Source organism: Hemitrygon akajei, chromosome 32 (genome assembly GCF_048418815.1).
Source record: "Hemitrygon akajei chromosome 32, sHemAka1.3, whole genome shotgun sequence".
Taxonomy (NCBI): Eukaryota; Metazoa; Chordata; class Chondrichthyes; order Myliobatiformes; family Dasyatidae; genus Hemitrygon; species Hemitrygon akajei.
In genome coordinates, this window is record NC_133155.1 from 9,931,386 (window position 1) to 9,946,005 (window position 14,620).

The 14,620-nt window shown below is 44.4% G+C and overlaps 1 protein-coding gene across 1 annotated transcript in view; it reads right to left on the bottom strand.

Annotated features, from left to right (window-relative positions):
• Positions 1–409: 409 nt before the first annotated feature.
• ldlrap1b (low density lipoprotein receptor adaptor protein 1b) overlaps positions 410–14,620 on the bottom strand; it is a 73,981-nt gene continuing 59,770 nt past the window's right edge. Inside the window, exons 6-9 of the mRNA XM_073034526.1 lie at positions 13,006–13,098; positions 11,239–11,351; positions 8,483–8,517; positions 410–3,248 (exon numbers count right to left, since the gene is read on the bottom strand). Coding sequence (XP_072890627.1) covers positions 3,104–3,248; positions 8,483–8,517; positions 11,239–11,351; positions 13,006–13,098 — 386 coding nt within the window. The 3' untranslated portion in view covers positions 410–3,103. The remainder of the gene's footprint in view (positions 3,249–8,482; positions 8,518–11,238; positions 11,352–13,005; positions 13,099–14,620) is intronic.

Consider the following 14,620-nt stretch of genomic DNA (forward strand, 5'->3'; position numbering starts at 1 on the left):
ATTTATACTCTAGTCCTCTTCAAATTAATGCTGACATTGCATTTGCCTTCCTCACCACTGACTCAACCCGCAAATTAACCTTTAGGGAATCCTGCACAAGGACTCCCAAGTCCTTTTGCACCTCGTACTTTTGAATTTTCGCTCCATTTAGAACCGTTTGCAGTAGTAGTTCTTCGCTCTATAGATGTCGTCAGCTTTGTGGTCTCGCTACTCATTTTACACATCTACAGAAAAATACATCTATGGACGTCTAAAGTTCCTGCATCTTCACTTTTACACAAGTCATAAGCAGATTCTATTAAATCAGATTACTATATTGTAGAATTACTTCTGTTTACACTCTCCAAAACATTTTAGGGGGAAATCACTATCCAAACTACTGCAAGAAAACAAGAAGTTGGGAACATAATAGGAACAAATTTTTTTAATAATATTGTGCATTATAATCATTAGCTATATAAAATACAAACGGAAGAAACTAAACATGGTTATAACAGTGAAATATTCTGGAAACACCCAGGAGGTCAGGCAGCACTCGGAAAGAGAGACAGAAATAACTTTATAGGTTGAAGACTTTTTTTTAAACCAGAATGGAGGAAGAGTGAAGACCAGTTCCAAGGTGCCTAGGGGGTGCGGAAAGATGGACAGAAAGAATCTGAGACCAGAATTACCATGGAAGCAGGTGGTAGATAAATCCACTGGGTTGATAGGTTAAATGCCCAGCGGTCCTGGTATGAAGAGGAAAAAAAAATTGGATTGATGACCTAAAGCAGAATTAATCAGTTGTGATGCAAAGAAAGAAAGCAAATTACCTGGAGTTGCAGAGTTGACTCCAGAAAACTACAAAGTGCCCAAATGAAAGGTGAGATGTTGTTCCTCAAGCTTATTTTGGGTCCTGTCAAGACCATAAGTCATAGGAGCAGAATTAGGATATTCAGCCCATCGAGTCTGTTCCACAATGCCATCATGGCTGATTTACTATCTCTCTCAACCCCATTCTCCCCATACCCTTTGACGCCCTTACTAATCAAGAACTTGTCAACCTTTGCTTTAAATATACCCAATGACTTGGCCTCCACAGCCGACCTTGGCAGTGAATTCCACAGATTCAGTACCTGCTGGTAAAGAAATTCCTTTTCCAAAGGAATGTCCTGTTATGAGGCTGTTCTCCCGGTTCTAGATGCCACCCCCCCACCACTATAGGAAACGCACTCTTCACATCCACTCTATCTGGGCTTTTGAGTATTTGACAGGTTTCAATGAGATCCCCCCCCCCCCCCATTCTTCTAAACTCTAGCAAGTATAGGCGAGGGCCATCAAATGCATCTCATACTTTAACCCTTTCATTCCTGAGATTATTCTCCTGAACCTCCTCTGGACCCTCTTCAATGCCAGCACATCCTTTCTTAGATAAGGGGCCCGAAAATGCTCACAATACTCCAAATTGGGCCTCAGGACAGCCTTAGAAAGCCTCAGCATTGCATCTCTGTTTTTCTATTCTAGTCCTCTCAAAATGAATGCTAACATTGCATTTGCCTTCCTCACCACCAACTCAACCTGCACAGGTTAGGGAATCCTGCACAGGGACTCCTAAGTCCCTTTACACCTTTGATTTCTGAATTAAAACAGTGCAGGAATCCAAAGATAAAAGAATTTGGAGTGGGTGCATGAAAGAGAGTTTAAAGAGGTGGGCACAGGAAGCACAACATCATCCCTGCAAATTGAACACTGGTGCATCGCAATCTCAGTTTGCTCTCCCCAATATACAGGCAAAGAATGCAATACACCAGCTTGAAATTTTTAGCAGAATTGGTGCTTCCCTTGGATGGAGTGCTTGCATCCTTGGCCGATGGAGAAGGAAGAGCTAAACAGACAGATTAAGATTAGTTTTATTTGTCACATGCACGTCAATGCATACAGTGAATTACTCCTTTTGCAGCAAGGAGCAACAGGGTCTGAGGTTGGCCTGGGAGCAGCCAGCGAGTGTTGTCACACTTCCAACACGCCCACAACTTTCTTGCCCTAACCTTACTAACTGGGGCACCTAGAGAAGACCCACACAGTCACGGAGAGAACAAGCAAACTCCTCACAGACAGCGGCGGGTGCTGTATCTCCTATGGTGAGTGCAGGTGAAAATCACAGACATACCACTAAAGGAATGGTCATTTCAGAATGCTGAAAGGGGAGGGAAATCTATGTCGTGCTGGAATTTGTAAAGGCTGAATCCAGAGGAAACCGAGAGCTAAGAAAAACCCCATCCTTGTGCAAGGAGATAGGAGGGGTGGGGGCAAAAGAAATAGATTAAGTATGGTGATGGGCTCTTGTCATCCATGGAAGAGTGGGAACTAGGAAGAAGGAGGACCTACATGGAAAGTCTCATCCAAGCTGGCACAATGGGCCTGAGGAGGCAGAGTGGGAATAGTCACGGTAACTGTGAAGGAGCCTTCACCTAAAACTGCAACTGTTCCTCTTCCACAGACACCGCCCGACCTGCTGAGTATTTCCAATATTTTTTTTTATTTCAGATTTCCAGCATCTGCATTTTTTCTTGCTTTTCCTAACATTCAAAGTAACAATTGTTTACATCTGAAATGTAACAAAGAAAGCTACACCGTTTTGATCAGTCCTACTTTAGTGCCTTGGGTGAACAATGCAAGCGTCAAAGGTAAAATAAGATGCTTGTTCATTTAGTATGAATAATTATTGGAAAAAAATATATAATTGGTTAGCATTCACTGGAAATCCATTTTCTACATAGATAAAAATCTGTAGATTTAAAAAAAGATTTATTTTGACCAATAACTTCTGAAATGAACAGCCAACCTTGGCTGAGGTGTGTGCCACTGGCTGGGTCTAGAAGCTTAAATGGTTTCTTTCCAAGGCATTTTGATTGCTTTGGTCTGGACCTCCCTAAAGGCAGCACCACAAGTGTTAACATCATTATTTCTCCATTTCAGTCCCACAGCAACACAGATCAAAGTTCCTTTCACAAACCAGCCTTCTAGTATCCCATCTGACTGTCAGAAGGCATGGTGTTCCGTTTCAGGGTGGGTGAGTTCCTCCTTTGGGCCGAGCTGTTTATTCTCCACGGCCCTCGTGCTATCAGAGCCCAAACACGTCATCTTTTTCTGTGACTCCATTGTTACTTTTCTCCCAGTCCGATGGAGATAAGCATTCGTCCGTCTGCACGTCCTGGGGGCTCACACTGATGTCCAGAAGCTGAGGGTTTGTTCGAGACTGCGCCAGCCTGAAAGAGATCAGAATTTTACGTTAACTGCTGAGCTGCACAAAAAAAAATCGACACAGAAATGTAAATTTATTACTAAGAAAACTACTACTGAAAACAGTGGTTGCTTAAACATCAAATCACCCAGGACATGTCCTGTTCTCACTGCAGGAGGTACAGGAGCCTGAAGACACACACTCAGCAATTCAGGAACAGCTTCTTCCCCTCTGCCATGTGATTTCTGAATCGAATATATATATATATATACATATATATACACACACACACACTGTAATTCAATTCTTTTCTTCTATTATTATGCATTACATTGTACAGCTGCTGCAAAGACCACAAATTTCATGACACATGCCGGTGACTCTGAAACGATTCAAATCTCCCTCAAGGAGAGTTGGATGCCAACAGATCAAAAGCATTCGCTATGGTAAGAGCGCCACCTACAGGAGTTTTCACTTATTTACATAACATTTGCCAACTTGCGGACAAACACAGGACATTCTTTAAACGGCGACAAGTCATAGGGACTGTGTTGAAAGCAGAGGAAATTTAACTTTAGTTGACAACTGATAATCGGCTTTAAAATATATTTAGAGTCATAGAACAGCACAGCACAGAAACAGGCCCTCCAGCCCATCTAGTCCACGCCATTTAAACTGCCTACTTCCCCCATCAACCCACACCACAGTCCTCCATACCCCTACCATCCATGTACCTACCCAGACTTCTCTTAAATGTTAAAATCAAGCTCACGTGCACCAGTTGTGCTGACAAATCAGTCCGGTTTCTCAAGACCCTCTGAATGAGAGGGTCCCTTCCTACGATACTCCGTACATTGAAATACACACATCTCAGGAGACAAGTCGCACCATGCCCAACCTTTTGATTTCTGACTTTGTCTGAGGTCTTACCGCACTCTGACAACCCTGAGTGAAGTAGTTTCCCCTCATATCCCCCTTAAAATTTCCACCTTTCACCCTTAATCCACGAGCTCTAGTTGTAGTCCCACCCAACCTCAGTGGAATAAAGCCAACTTGCATTCACCGTATCTATACCCCTCAATAATTTTGTATACCTCTGTCAGATCTCCCCTACGTCCTTCTACGTGCCAAGGAAAAAAAGTCCTAACCTATTCAATCCTTCATTATAACTCAAGTCCTCCAGTTCCAGCAATAACCTTGTAAGGGTCCTGGGTAGGTCTGTAGTCTAGTGTAGTTGTTTTTTTTCCTCTGTGTTGTTTTTTTACGTAGTTCAGTCTAGTTTTTTTGTACTGTGTCATGTAACACCATGGTCCTGAAAAACGTCGTCTCATTTTTACTATGCACTGTACCAGCAGTTATGGTCGAAATGACAGTAAAAGTGACTTGACTTGACTGTAATCTTTCAACCTTATTTACTGCAGGTAGGTGACCAAAATAGCACACCCTACTCCTATTTAGATGGGTACATGGACAGAACAAGGTTTTAAGAGAGAGTTCAACTTTATTTATCAAATATTTGGTACATTGGCCTTTATAAATCAAAGTATTGAGTATAAGAGTTGGAATGTTATGGTGAGGTTGTATACGGCATTGGTGAAGCCAAATTTGGAGTATTGTGAGCAGTTTTGGTCACCTAATTACAGGAAGGATATTAATAAGGTTGAAAGAGTGCAGAGAAGGTTTACAAGGATGTTTCCGGGACTTGAGAAACTGAGTTACAGAGAAAGGTTGAATAGGTTAGGACTTTATTCCCTGGAGCGTAGAAGAATGAGGGGAGATTTGATAGATAAAATTATGACGGGTATAGATAGAGTGAATGCAAGCAGGCTTTTTCCACTGAGGCTAGGGGAGAAAAAAAAATCAGAGGACATGGGGTTAAGGGTGAAAGGGGAAAGTTTAAAGGGAACATTGGGGGGGGGCTTCTTCACACAGAGAGTGGTGGGAGTGTGGAATGAGCTGCCAGACGAAGTGGTAAATGCGGGCTCACTTTTAACATTTAGGAAAAACTTGGACAGGTACATGGATGAGAGGGGTTTGGAGGGATATGGTCCAGGTGCAGGTCAGTGGGACTAGGCAGAAAAATGGTTTGGTTCAGCCAAGAAGGGCCAAAAGGCCTGTTTCTGTGCTGTAATGTTCTCTGGTTCTAAATGGACATCAAAAACATACAGTGGAATGCGACAAACTACACAGCCCGAGGATAAGTGCTGGGGGGCAGCCTGTAGGCGTCTCTAAGCTTCTGGCGCCAACAGAGCACACTCACAACTCACTGACCGTAACTCGTAGGCCTTCGCCACATAGGAGGGAACCAGAGTAACATGGAAGCGTAGCGGTTAGCACGGCGCTTTTACAGCTTGTAACGGAGTTCTGCCGCCGTCAGTAAGGAGCCTCTGTACATTCTCCAACTGGAATGGTGAGATTTTCCCTCCCACAGTCTAAAGGGTAGGTTCATTGGTCATTACAACCTGTCCCGTGATTAGGTTAGGGTTAATCAGGGTTGTCGGGGGTTGATGGCTCGAAGGCTTGGAAGGGCCTTCTCCATGTTTTAACACTAAATAACAACAAAAAGAAGAATCATAGGGCAAATGTACAAATTCCTTACAGACAGTGGTGGGAATCGAACCCCGACTGGTGATGCTGCTACTGGGGAGCGACTGCACCAACTGTCGGAACCATGCCTCCCTTTTAGAGGGATATAGGTCAGACGCAGGCATGTGGGACGAGCTCACTTTGAGAAGTCGGGCTGCAGGGCTTGTATTCGTGCTGAACCACTCAACGACTCTAACCGTGAACAAGGCAGCGTTGTGTCTTCTGTCACAACGGGGCCGCACTGTCGCGTAGCGGTTAACCCAATGCTTTAAAGCGCCAGCCAACCCGGGTTCAATACCCGCCGCCACGCGTAAGGAGTTTGTACGTTCTCCCTGTGATCGCGTGGGTTTCTCCCACAGTCCAAAGACCTACTGATCGATGGGTTAATTGGTCATTGTAAATTGCCCCATGATTAGGCTAGGATTAAATCGGGGAATGCTGGGCAGGGCAGCTCGAAGGGCCAAAAGGGCTTATTCCAAACTGCATCCCCATAGATAAATAAAAATAATAATATTGACACGAAGTCACCTTGACTACAGTTTGCTTTACACTAGAGACCACCTCTATTGCCGACAGTAATAGAACACACTCACTGATGGGAACACGTCACGATCGGCAGAGCTCCCTGGGTGAGACAGAGGGGTGAGGCCGGATAGGGCTCCATTTTAAATACAAAGACGTCAGAAGAGATTAAAGCATCAGCACTGGCGGCTAACATCAAACAAAACGTGTTTGGGTGGTGGTTGAGATGAGAGGTGGCACACAAACAAGGACAAACATGGGAAATTCTGCAGTTGCTGGAAATCCGGAGAAACACACACTCAGAATGATGGAAGGAACTCAGCTGGTCAGGCCACATCTGGGGAAGAGTAAACAGTCAACGTTTCAGGCCAAGACCCTTCTTCAGGACCACGGACACTTCCTTAGTCCTAAGGACAAAGGATGATTAGCAGATGAGCTGCAGGAGCATCTTCGAAAGAAGCTGGAATCGTGACGGCAATAGTCAAGCAGGTTACAGCATAGATGGACATTCCACTGGCCTTGTAAACAGCTGGGACATCTTTACTTAAAATACTCTCCTACAGCTGTGGACAACTCAGAATCTGGTTTCTTTAAAAGCTGCATCAGATTCACATTGCATTTGTTTCCACAGCAATTAAATTGGAAGGGAATATTCAACATTGTGCCTCGAGTTTCCTCCGTCTGCATCTTAACCTAACTCCCTTTTCACACTGCGGTTTTATAGTTCCACAATGTTGCAATTCCAGAACTGTTGCACAGACACTGAGCACATGTACAAGCAGTGCTGACACAAGAAAGCACGATCCATCATGCTCACCCCCAACCATCCTGGTCATGCTCTCTTCTCACCGCTGCCATCAGGAAGGAGGTACAGGAGCCTCAGGACTCACACCACCAGGTTCAGGAACAACCATCAGGCTCTTAAACCAATGGGGATAACTTCACTCAACTTCACTTGCCCCATCACTGAGATGTTCTCACAACCTATGGACTCGCTTTCAAGGATTCTTCATCTTATGTTCCTGATATTTATTGCTCAATTATTTAATATTATTATTCTTTCTTTTTGAATTTGCACACCCAGCCCCTGAGACACCAGGCAAGTGTGCGTCTTCAGGCTCCTGTACCTCCTTCACTAATAGTAGCAATTATTGATTCTCTCTCTACCTTGCGGCATCTTGTCGTTTCTTTATCAGTTGTCTTTCTTTTTAAATGGGATGGAGATGCTAGCTGGATGCTCAGCCTAGCAAGGATCGAAAGCAAGCAAGGAGCCGGCCGGATTCGAACCAGGGACCACACGCCTTGAAGTCCTGTGCAGAGGCCACAGCACCAGCAGGCAGTTAAACAGAGGCAATACAGGCACCAGAAATCAGCTGACGTTTCGGGCCGAGACCCTTCATGGCCCAAAATGTCGACTGTTTACTCTCTTCCATAGGTGCTGCCTGAGCTGCTGAGTTCCTCCAGAATTTTGTGTCTGTTGCTTTGGATTTCCAGCACCGGCAGATCTTCTTGTGTTTGCAGTTACCAAAAATACTCAGCAAGCCTACCAGCATCTTCATAAAAAAAACATTTTGTGCAAAGCATCAAATCAACAGCACTTATGACATCATAAAAAAGGAAGTCAGGAAATTGCATTTGGTATTTTCTTATACTCAGTGTGACGTTCCACTTTCATGTTATTTTCTCCAGATTTAACTATCGAACTAATTTCAGGCTTATGAATAAAACTCATGGTGAATGGATTTCCAAACCTAAAATGAGTGATATGGTAGCAAAGGCGATTTTGTATGCAAATCAATTAGACACATAGATGAGCCACATTCCTTCTGCACAACAGGATAACTTAGTCACATTGGCAACAGGCAATGAATGTCAGCAGGGATGAAGCCCGCGTCAAGTATCGCAGCACAGACTCAGTGGAGAGATGAAGATGCGCCGAGCTGGCTAGCTGAACGGTTTAAAACATACAAGCGATTTATTTACCTTCAGCTGGGTCAAAGCTGTCCAGACTGCAGCTTGGAAAAGTCAGAAGCAGACAGAAATGAGACGGGCACACAGTAATGTGAACTGGTCGGCATGACAAGTGCTCAGCGGGCCAGTTTACACATTGGTTAGACACTCAAAGCAAAAGAGAAGGGAGTTTGATTTTACCTTGCAAAAGCCTCGTCCAGATCATCATTAATTTCCTAAAAACAAACAAAAGTAGTGTTTTTATAAGACCATTAAGTCTGCTCCGCCATTTGATTTATTTTTCCTCTCAACCCCATTCTCCTGCCTACTCCCCATAACCTTTGATCCTACTCCGATCAAACTCCACTTTAAATATACCCAATGACTTGGCCTCCACAGCGTTCTGAGGCAACAAATTCCACAGATTCACCACCCTCTGGCTAAAGAAATTTCCCCTCATCTCCGTTCCAAGATAGAGATTCCCAACCTTTACTATGCCACGGACTCCTACCATTAACCGAGGGGCCCTTGGGCCCACACCTGTCCTAAGGGGACACCCTTCTGAAGCTGCGCCCTCTGGTCCTAGACTTCACCGCTCTTTGAATCATCCTCTCCACATCCACTCTGTCTAGGCCTTTCAATATTCAGTAACCTCCAGTGAGATTTCGCCCCTCATTCTTCTAGAGTCCAGTGAGTAATGGTGGATAGATGATTCAAATAGTACATCTGCATGACGGAGGGTTAATAGCACAGCATAAAGGAGTTTATTTTGGGAAAGATGATGGTGTGTGCTGGAGAAAGAACAATAAAAAGAATCTGCCTGAAGGGGGCGATCAGCAAGGAAAGTAGCTCATACTTAGAATGATCTCAAAGTCATTCTGGTGGCTACAGACCAGAATTATTGGTCTGGACGTGTATGAGTTGTGTGATATCGGCAGGGGTGGGTGGAAGGTTGAACAAGACACCAAACTAATTGTTAGGATCGGCATTTAGACAGGTGGGGAGTACGACAGAGCAGTCTGCAGGAGTGGAGAAGGGGTTTGGGATTCAGAACAGACCAAAGCACTCCCCTGCCTCCTGGCCCACCAGGAATTCTTCTCCACAACAATTGCCTTTTCTCACTTAACCTTTATTTATTTGTTAGATTATTTAGCAATACAGCATTGAGAAGGCACCTCTGGCCCTTTGCGCTGTGCTATCCCAGCAAACCCACAACTCCAATTAACCCTGACCTGGTCACGGGACAATTTACATCGACCGATTAACCTACCCAGTACATCTTGGTGGGAGGAAACCAGAAAGAGATAACACGGGCATTCCACGGGGAGAACATGCAGCACCTCCTTACAGAATGGTGCTGGAATTGAACTCTGAACTCGGGAACTCCCCGAGCTGTAATCGCGCTACATAAACTGCTACGATATCATGGCACCAAAGGTCTACCGGGAGTCCCAAGGTCTGGGGTCACCCGTCCGCCCGGAGTGAAACCTGCAAAGCAGGCATTTTGTGGCCGTCCCCTTCAGAATACAACGCATTATCAATGCCAATCTGCCCCCCTTAGAGCTCCTTCACTCGCTTCAGTTACCTCCATAAGATTCAGAAGCTGATATTTTGTACCAGGTTGCTTAGAACTCCATCCTATACTCCCAATTCCATGTCCTCAGCTCGGTTAAAATTGCCCCTTGCTGTGTTGAGTTGTTCATGGATCTTGGCAATTTACTTGCAAACATCTCTTCACCGTATGAGGAGGCATCATCAACACATCATCATCAATAATTGTGCTGCGTCCTCTGAATGCTTGGCCTTTATACACTTATCCATCAGCTGACTGGTCGTCATTTCGGAAACTCAGCTGTGACGTAGGGAGGAAATCTTGTCGCTGATTGGCTGTGTGGCAAACTTCACATGCTGCGGTCGGGAATCTTGCCCACGCTAGGTCATAAAGAGGGCCGAGGTCTACATGTTTGTCTAAGGATTGCTCACAAAAAACCACGCTTCTAGGAATTCCCTTGCATGCCGCTTGCGCCGTGACTTTCACTGTTGCCCAGTCGATTTTGTGTCCCTCTCGATCTTTATAAGGAGAGACTAGGGAGAGTTCGTCATGGCGCTTTACAACCAGATGGTGTTCACGGATCCTTGTGGATCGTTTCCTCCTCGTTCCTTGAACAATTCTGCAAATCGACATGTAGATCTTCATCCTATTTGTGAGCCAATGCAGGCCAAATTCCAGACCACAATGCGCGAAGTTCGCCACGCAACCAATCATCAACGAGATTTCCTCCCACATCATAATTGAGTTTCCAAAATGCCAACCAATCAGCTGACTGATAGCCATATTAAGGCCAAACATTCGAAGGACTCAGCACAATCAACAGCACACCGAAGATGACTCCCCGTATGGTGATGAAACGTTTGCAAGTAAACTGCCAAGATCGGTGAACAGCTCAACCCAACTATCAACTACCCGAGCTACACATTTTCCAAATTATTGCCTCTTGTGTTTCTGCTTGAGGATCGATTGGGAGCTGTAGCCAAGTGCCTCACAAAAAGTGCATTTACTTCCGAGGCAACCCACACAAAATGCTGGGGGAGCTCAGCCGGCCAGGCAGCATCTACGGAGAAGAGTGAACAGTCGGTGTTTCTGGCTGAGACCCTTCACCAGGACTCCGGAAAGGTCGACTCTTTACTCTTTTCCTGGCCTGCTGAGTTCCTCCTGCACTTTGTGTGTGTGGCTTTGGATTGCCAGCATCTGCAGGTTTTCTCATATTAGGAACAGTATTTACTCGTGCAACAATGAGGATCATAAGAATCGAAGGAAGCGAGTTCAGGGTTGTGTCTGAAGGACACCTATTAGTTCCTTCTACAATTCTTTTCTAAGACTTTATTTCAAGCGCAGCGAAGCAGGACTCCTCCAGCTATAGGCTGATGACTAACTATGCTGTCTTTCTTGGTCTTACCCACACAAGGTTGTCACCGATCGAGTACTGTTTATCTGCATTGGAGAGCTCACTTCTGCGGCTTGCTGGCTTGGCTCCTTCTGTAAAGTCCAACAAATCTGCCGTGGCCACTTCTGCAGGGAAGTTTAAAACAACTTAATGTATTACTTGTTAACGAATGGCCCAGCCACCACAGGAGCCAAAAAGGAGACGTAATGCGTATAAAGTCTCAACAGGGATAGCCACTCCCACTCCACATCCAAAGAACAAACAGGTTTTGACAGTCAGAGAATGCAACCATGAACATCACTGCAAGCTCAAACGGAGGTAGGAAAGTGTCCTCAAAAAAATAAAGCTCGAATTAATCATGTGCAAAAGGACACTCACCTTCTGCATTTACCCCAGTTAAAAAAACGAGTTGAATTTAATAGCAATTGAGCAAGACATTGCAAGGAGAGCAGCATATGTAAATACTGTCTTGTCCATGCTGCCACTGGGCTATAAACATACAGGAGCAGTGTGTGGTTAAGTGCCTTGCTCAAGGACACACACGCTGCCTCGGCTGAGGCTCGAACCAACGACCTTCAGATCGCCAGCCCAAAGCCTTAACCACCTGGCCGCGTTGACTGTATGAACAAAATTGCCTTTACTACGAATTAAGAATCCTACGCTGTGAATGGTGAGTTTAAAGATTCAAAATGTTACGGCCTTCAGGCTCCGAAGTATCTTTCACATGCTGCAGTTATTGCACATGCCCTTCCTTTAAAGCAAGATCCACTGACTGCACTGCTTTGTCGGTAGACTGGAGCTTCATGAGAGGAAAATGGAGGACAGAGCAAAATAGGAGCCACGTACATTAGCACCAGGGGTTCCCAACCTGGTCCATGGACTCCTTAGTGGTATTGGTCCGTGGCATAAAAAAGGTTGGGAACTCCTACCTTAGGCTCTTCTGATCTTTGCTCTTCATGGTTGGGATCAAAGTTCAAAGTAAATTTATAATCGAAGAACATATAGCACCGTACAAAAATCTTAGGCACCCTAGGTTTTTTTTCCCCCCATATGGTTTCAGATGGTATGGCCTCCACAGAGCCCTGATCTCAACCACATCCAGGCTGTCCGGGATTACCTGGAGAGACAGAAGCAAGCGAGACAGCCAAAGTCTGCAGAAGAACTGGGGCAAGTTCTCCAAGATGCTTGGAACAGCTTACCATGTGATTTTCTGCTAAAACGGCCTGACAGTGTACGTAAGAGAATTGATCCACTTTTAAAGGCAAGTGGTGGTCACACCAAATATTCACTCGATTTAGGGTTTTTTTTACTGTTTACTGCTCTTTATAGTAAATGTTTTGATATTTAGAAACTTGTTTACTTCATTATTTTTAAAGCACCTTCACTTTACAGAATTTTTTTTTTACATGTGCCTAAGACTTTTGCACAGTTCTGTAAATATCACCACGTGCTACCTTGAGATTCATTTTCTTGCAGGCATTCACAGTAGAACAAAGAAATACAATAGAATCAATGAAAAACTACACACAGACGACTGACAAAGAATCATAGTGCATAAGAAGACAAACTGTGCACATACAAAATATATATTATTAATAATAAATAAATAGTAAATAAATAACAGAGAACTTGAGCTGCAGAGTCCTTGAATGTGAGCCCATAGGTTGTGGAATCAGGTCAGTGGTGAGGTGTGTGAAGTTATCCACACCGGCTCAGGGGCCTGATGGCTGATGGATGACGATAGGAATCACTACTTGAACAGGTTAAAAAAAAACCTACCTGTTTTGAAGTGGTTATTGATTGATCTTTCCAGTGGAGGTTTATCAGCTGCCCCACTGACAGAAGACCCAACTGTTGCTCTTTTCTCTTTCTCTACAAGCAAACAGAATAACACAGCCTTCACACAACGGAAATAAAACCATTGCAAATCTCAAAGTCAAACTTACTATCGAAGTACGTATATGTTAAGAAGCCTTATGGAATGCTTGCTTTTATTAGTCGAGACACTTGAGTTTAAAAGGCAGGAGGTGATGTTGCAACTTTATAAAACTCCGGTTCGGCCACATCTGGAATATTGCGTACAGTTCTGGCTGCCCCACCCTTGGAGGAATGTTGAGGCGTTGGAGAGGGTGCAGAAGAGGTTCGCCAGGTTTAGAGGGCATGTCCTATCACGAAGGGCTGGATAAACTTGGGTGCCGAAGGCTGCGGGGAGATCTGATGGAGGTTTACAAGATGATGAGAGGCATAGATAGAGTGGACAGTGAATATCTGTTTCCCAGAGTTGAAATATCTAATGCTAGAGGGCACGCATTGAAGGTGAGAGGGGGTAGGTTCAAGGGGGACGAGAGGGGTAAGTTTTTTTACTCAGAGAGTCATGGATGCCTGGAATGCACTGCCTAGTGTGGTGGTAGAGGCAAATAGAGGCTTTTAAGAGACGCTTGGACATGGAGCAAAGAGGATGCATGGTGTAGGTCATAGGACTTTGGGTGTTTTTGATTTGCTTTTTAGCTGGTTCAGCACAACTTTGTGGGCCGAATGGCCTGTTCCTGGGCTGTTCTCTTTTATGTACTATATTATATACTACTTTGAGATTCATTTTCTTGCAGGCATTTACAGGAAAGTAAAGAAATACAGAAAAACATGAGAAAACAATATATCATCAAAGACTGCGAAACAACCATTGTGCAAAAGAGGACAAGTTGTGCAAATTTTAAATAATAACTGATACCGGGAACATGAGTGGTAAAGTCCCTGAAAGAGAGTCAGTAGGTTATAGAATCAGTTCAGTGTTGTGGTGTGTAAAGTTATCTACACCGGTTCAAGAGCCTGATGGTTGTTGAGTAATAGTTGTTCCTGAATCTCATGGTGTGGGACCCAAGGCTTCTGTGTCTTCTGCTTGATGGTGGCATGGAAATGAGAGCAAGGCCTGGATGGGTAGAGGGGGTCCTTAATGATGGACGCTGCTTTCTTGTGGCAGCACTCACTGGTGGGAGGGCTTTGCCCTCAGAGCAGACACACTATATTCTTAAGAGCCTTCAGCTTTGAAATCGTCATGAGGCATACAAAACAGAACTGTTAATGTGCGATGGGAAAGAAAAAAATTAAACCAAAAATACAGCACTGGAGCTCTCTAGCCAGGGTGTCTGGGGTGCTGGAGGATTTGGCCATACATTGAAACTGATGAGGACCTGCCTCGTTCTGAAGAACAAAGAAACAGTTGAGATTGTAATTGCCTAAAATTAAAAAGTAAATCAAACTCCCCTGATAAATAAACTGTGTTTCTTTTTTCAATTCAATTGAATACAGAGGTAAGTATAGTAAAAATTGAAAGTTTTAAATACATGGAGAAGAAGATTGCAACATCGGAACAGCGAGTTGCTGGTCTCCCACTCTC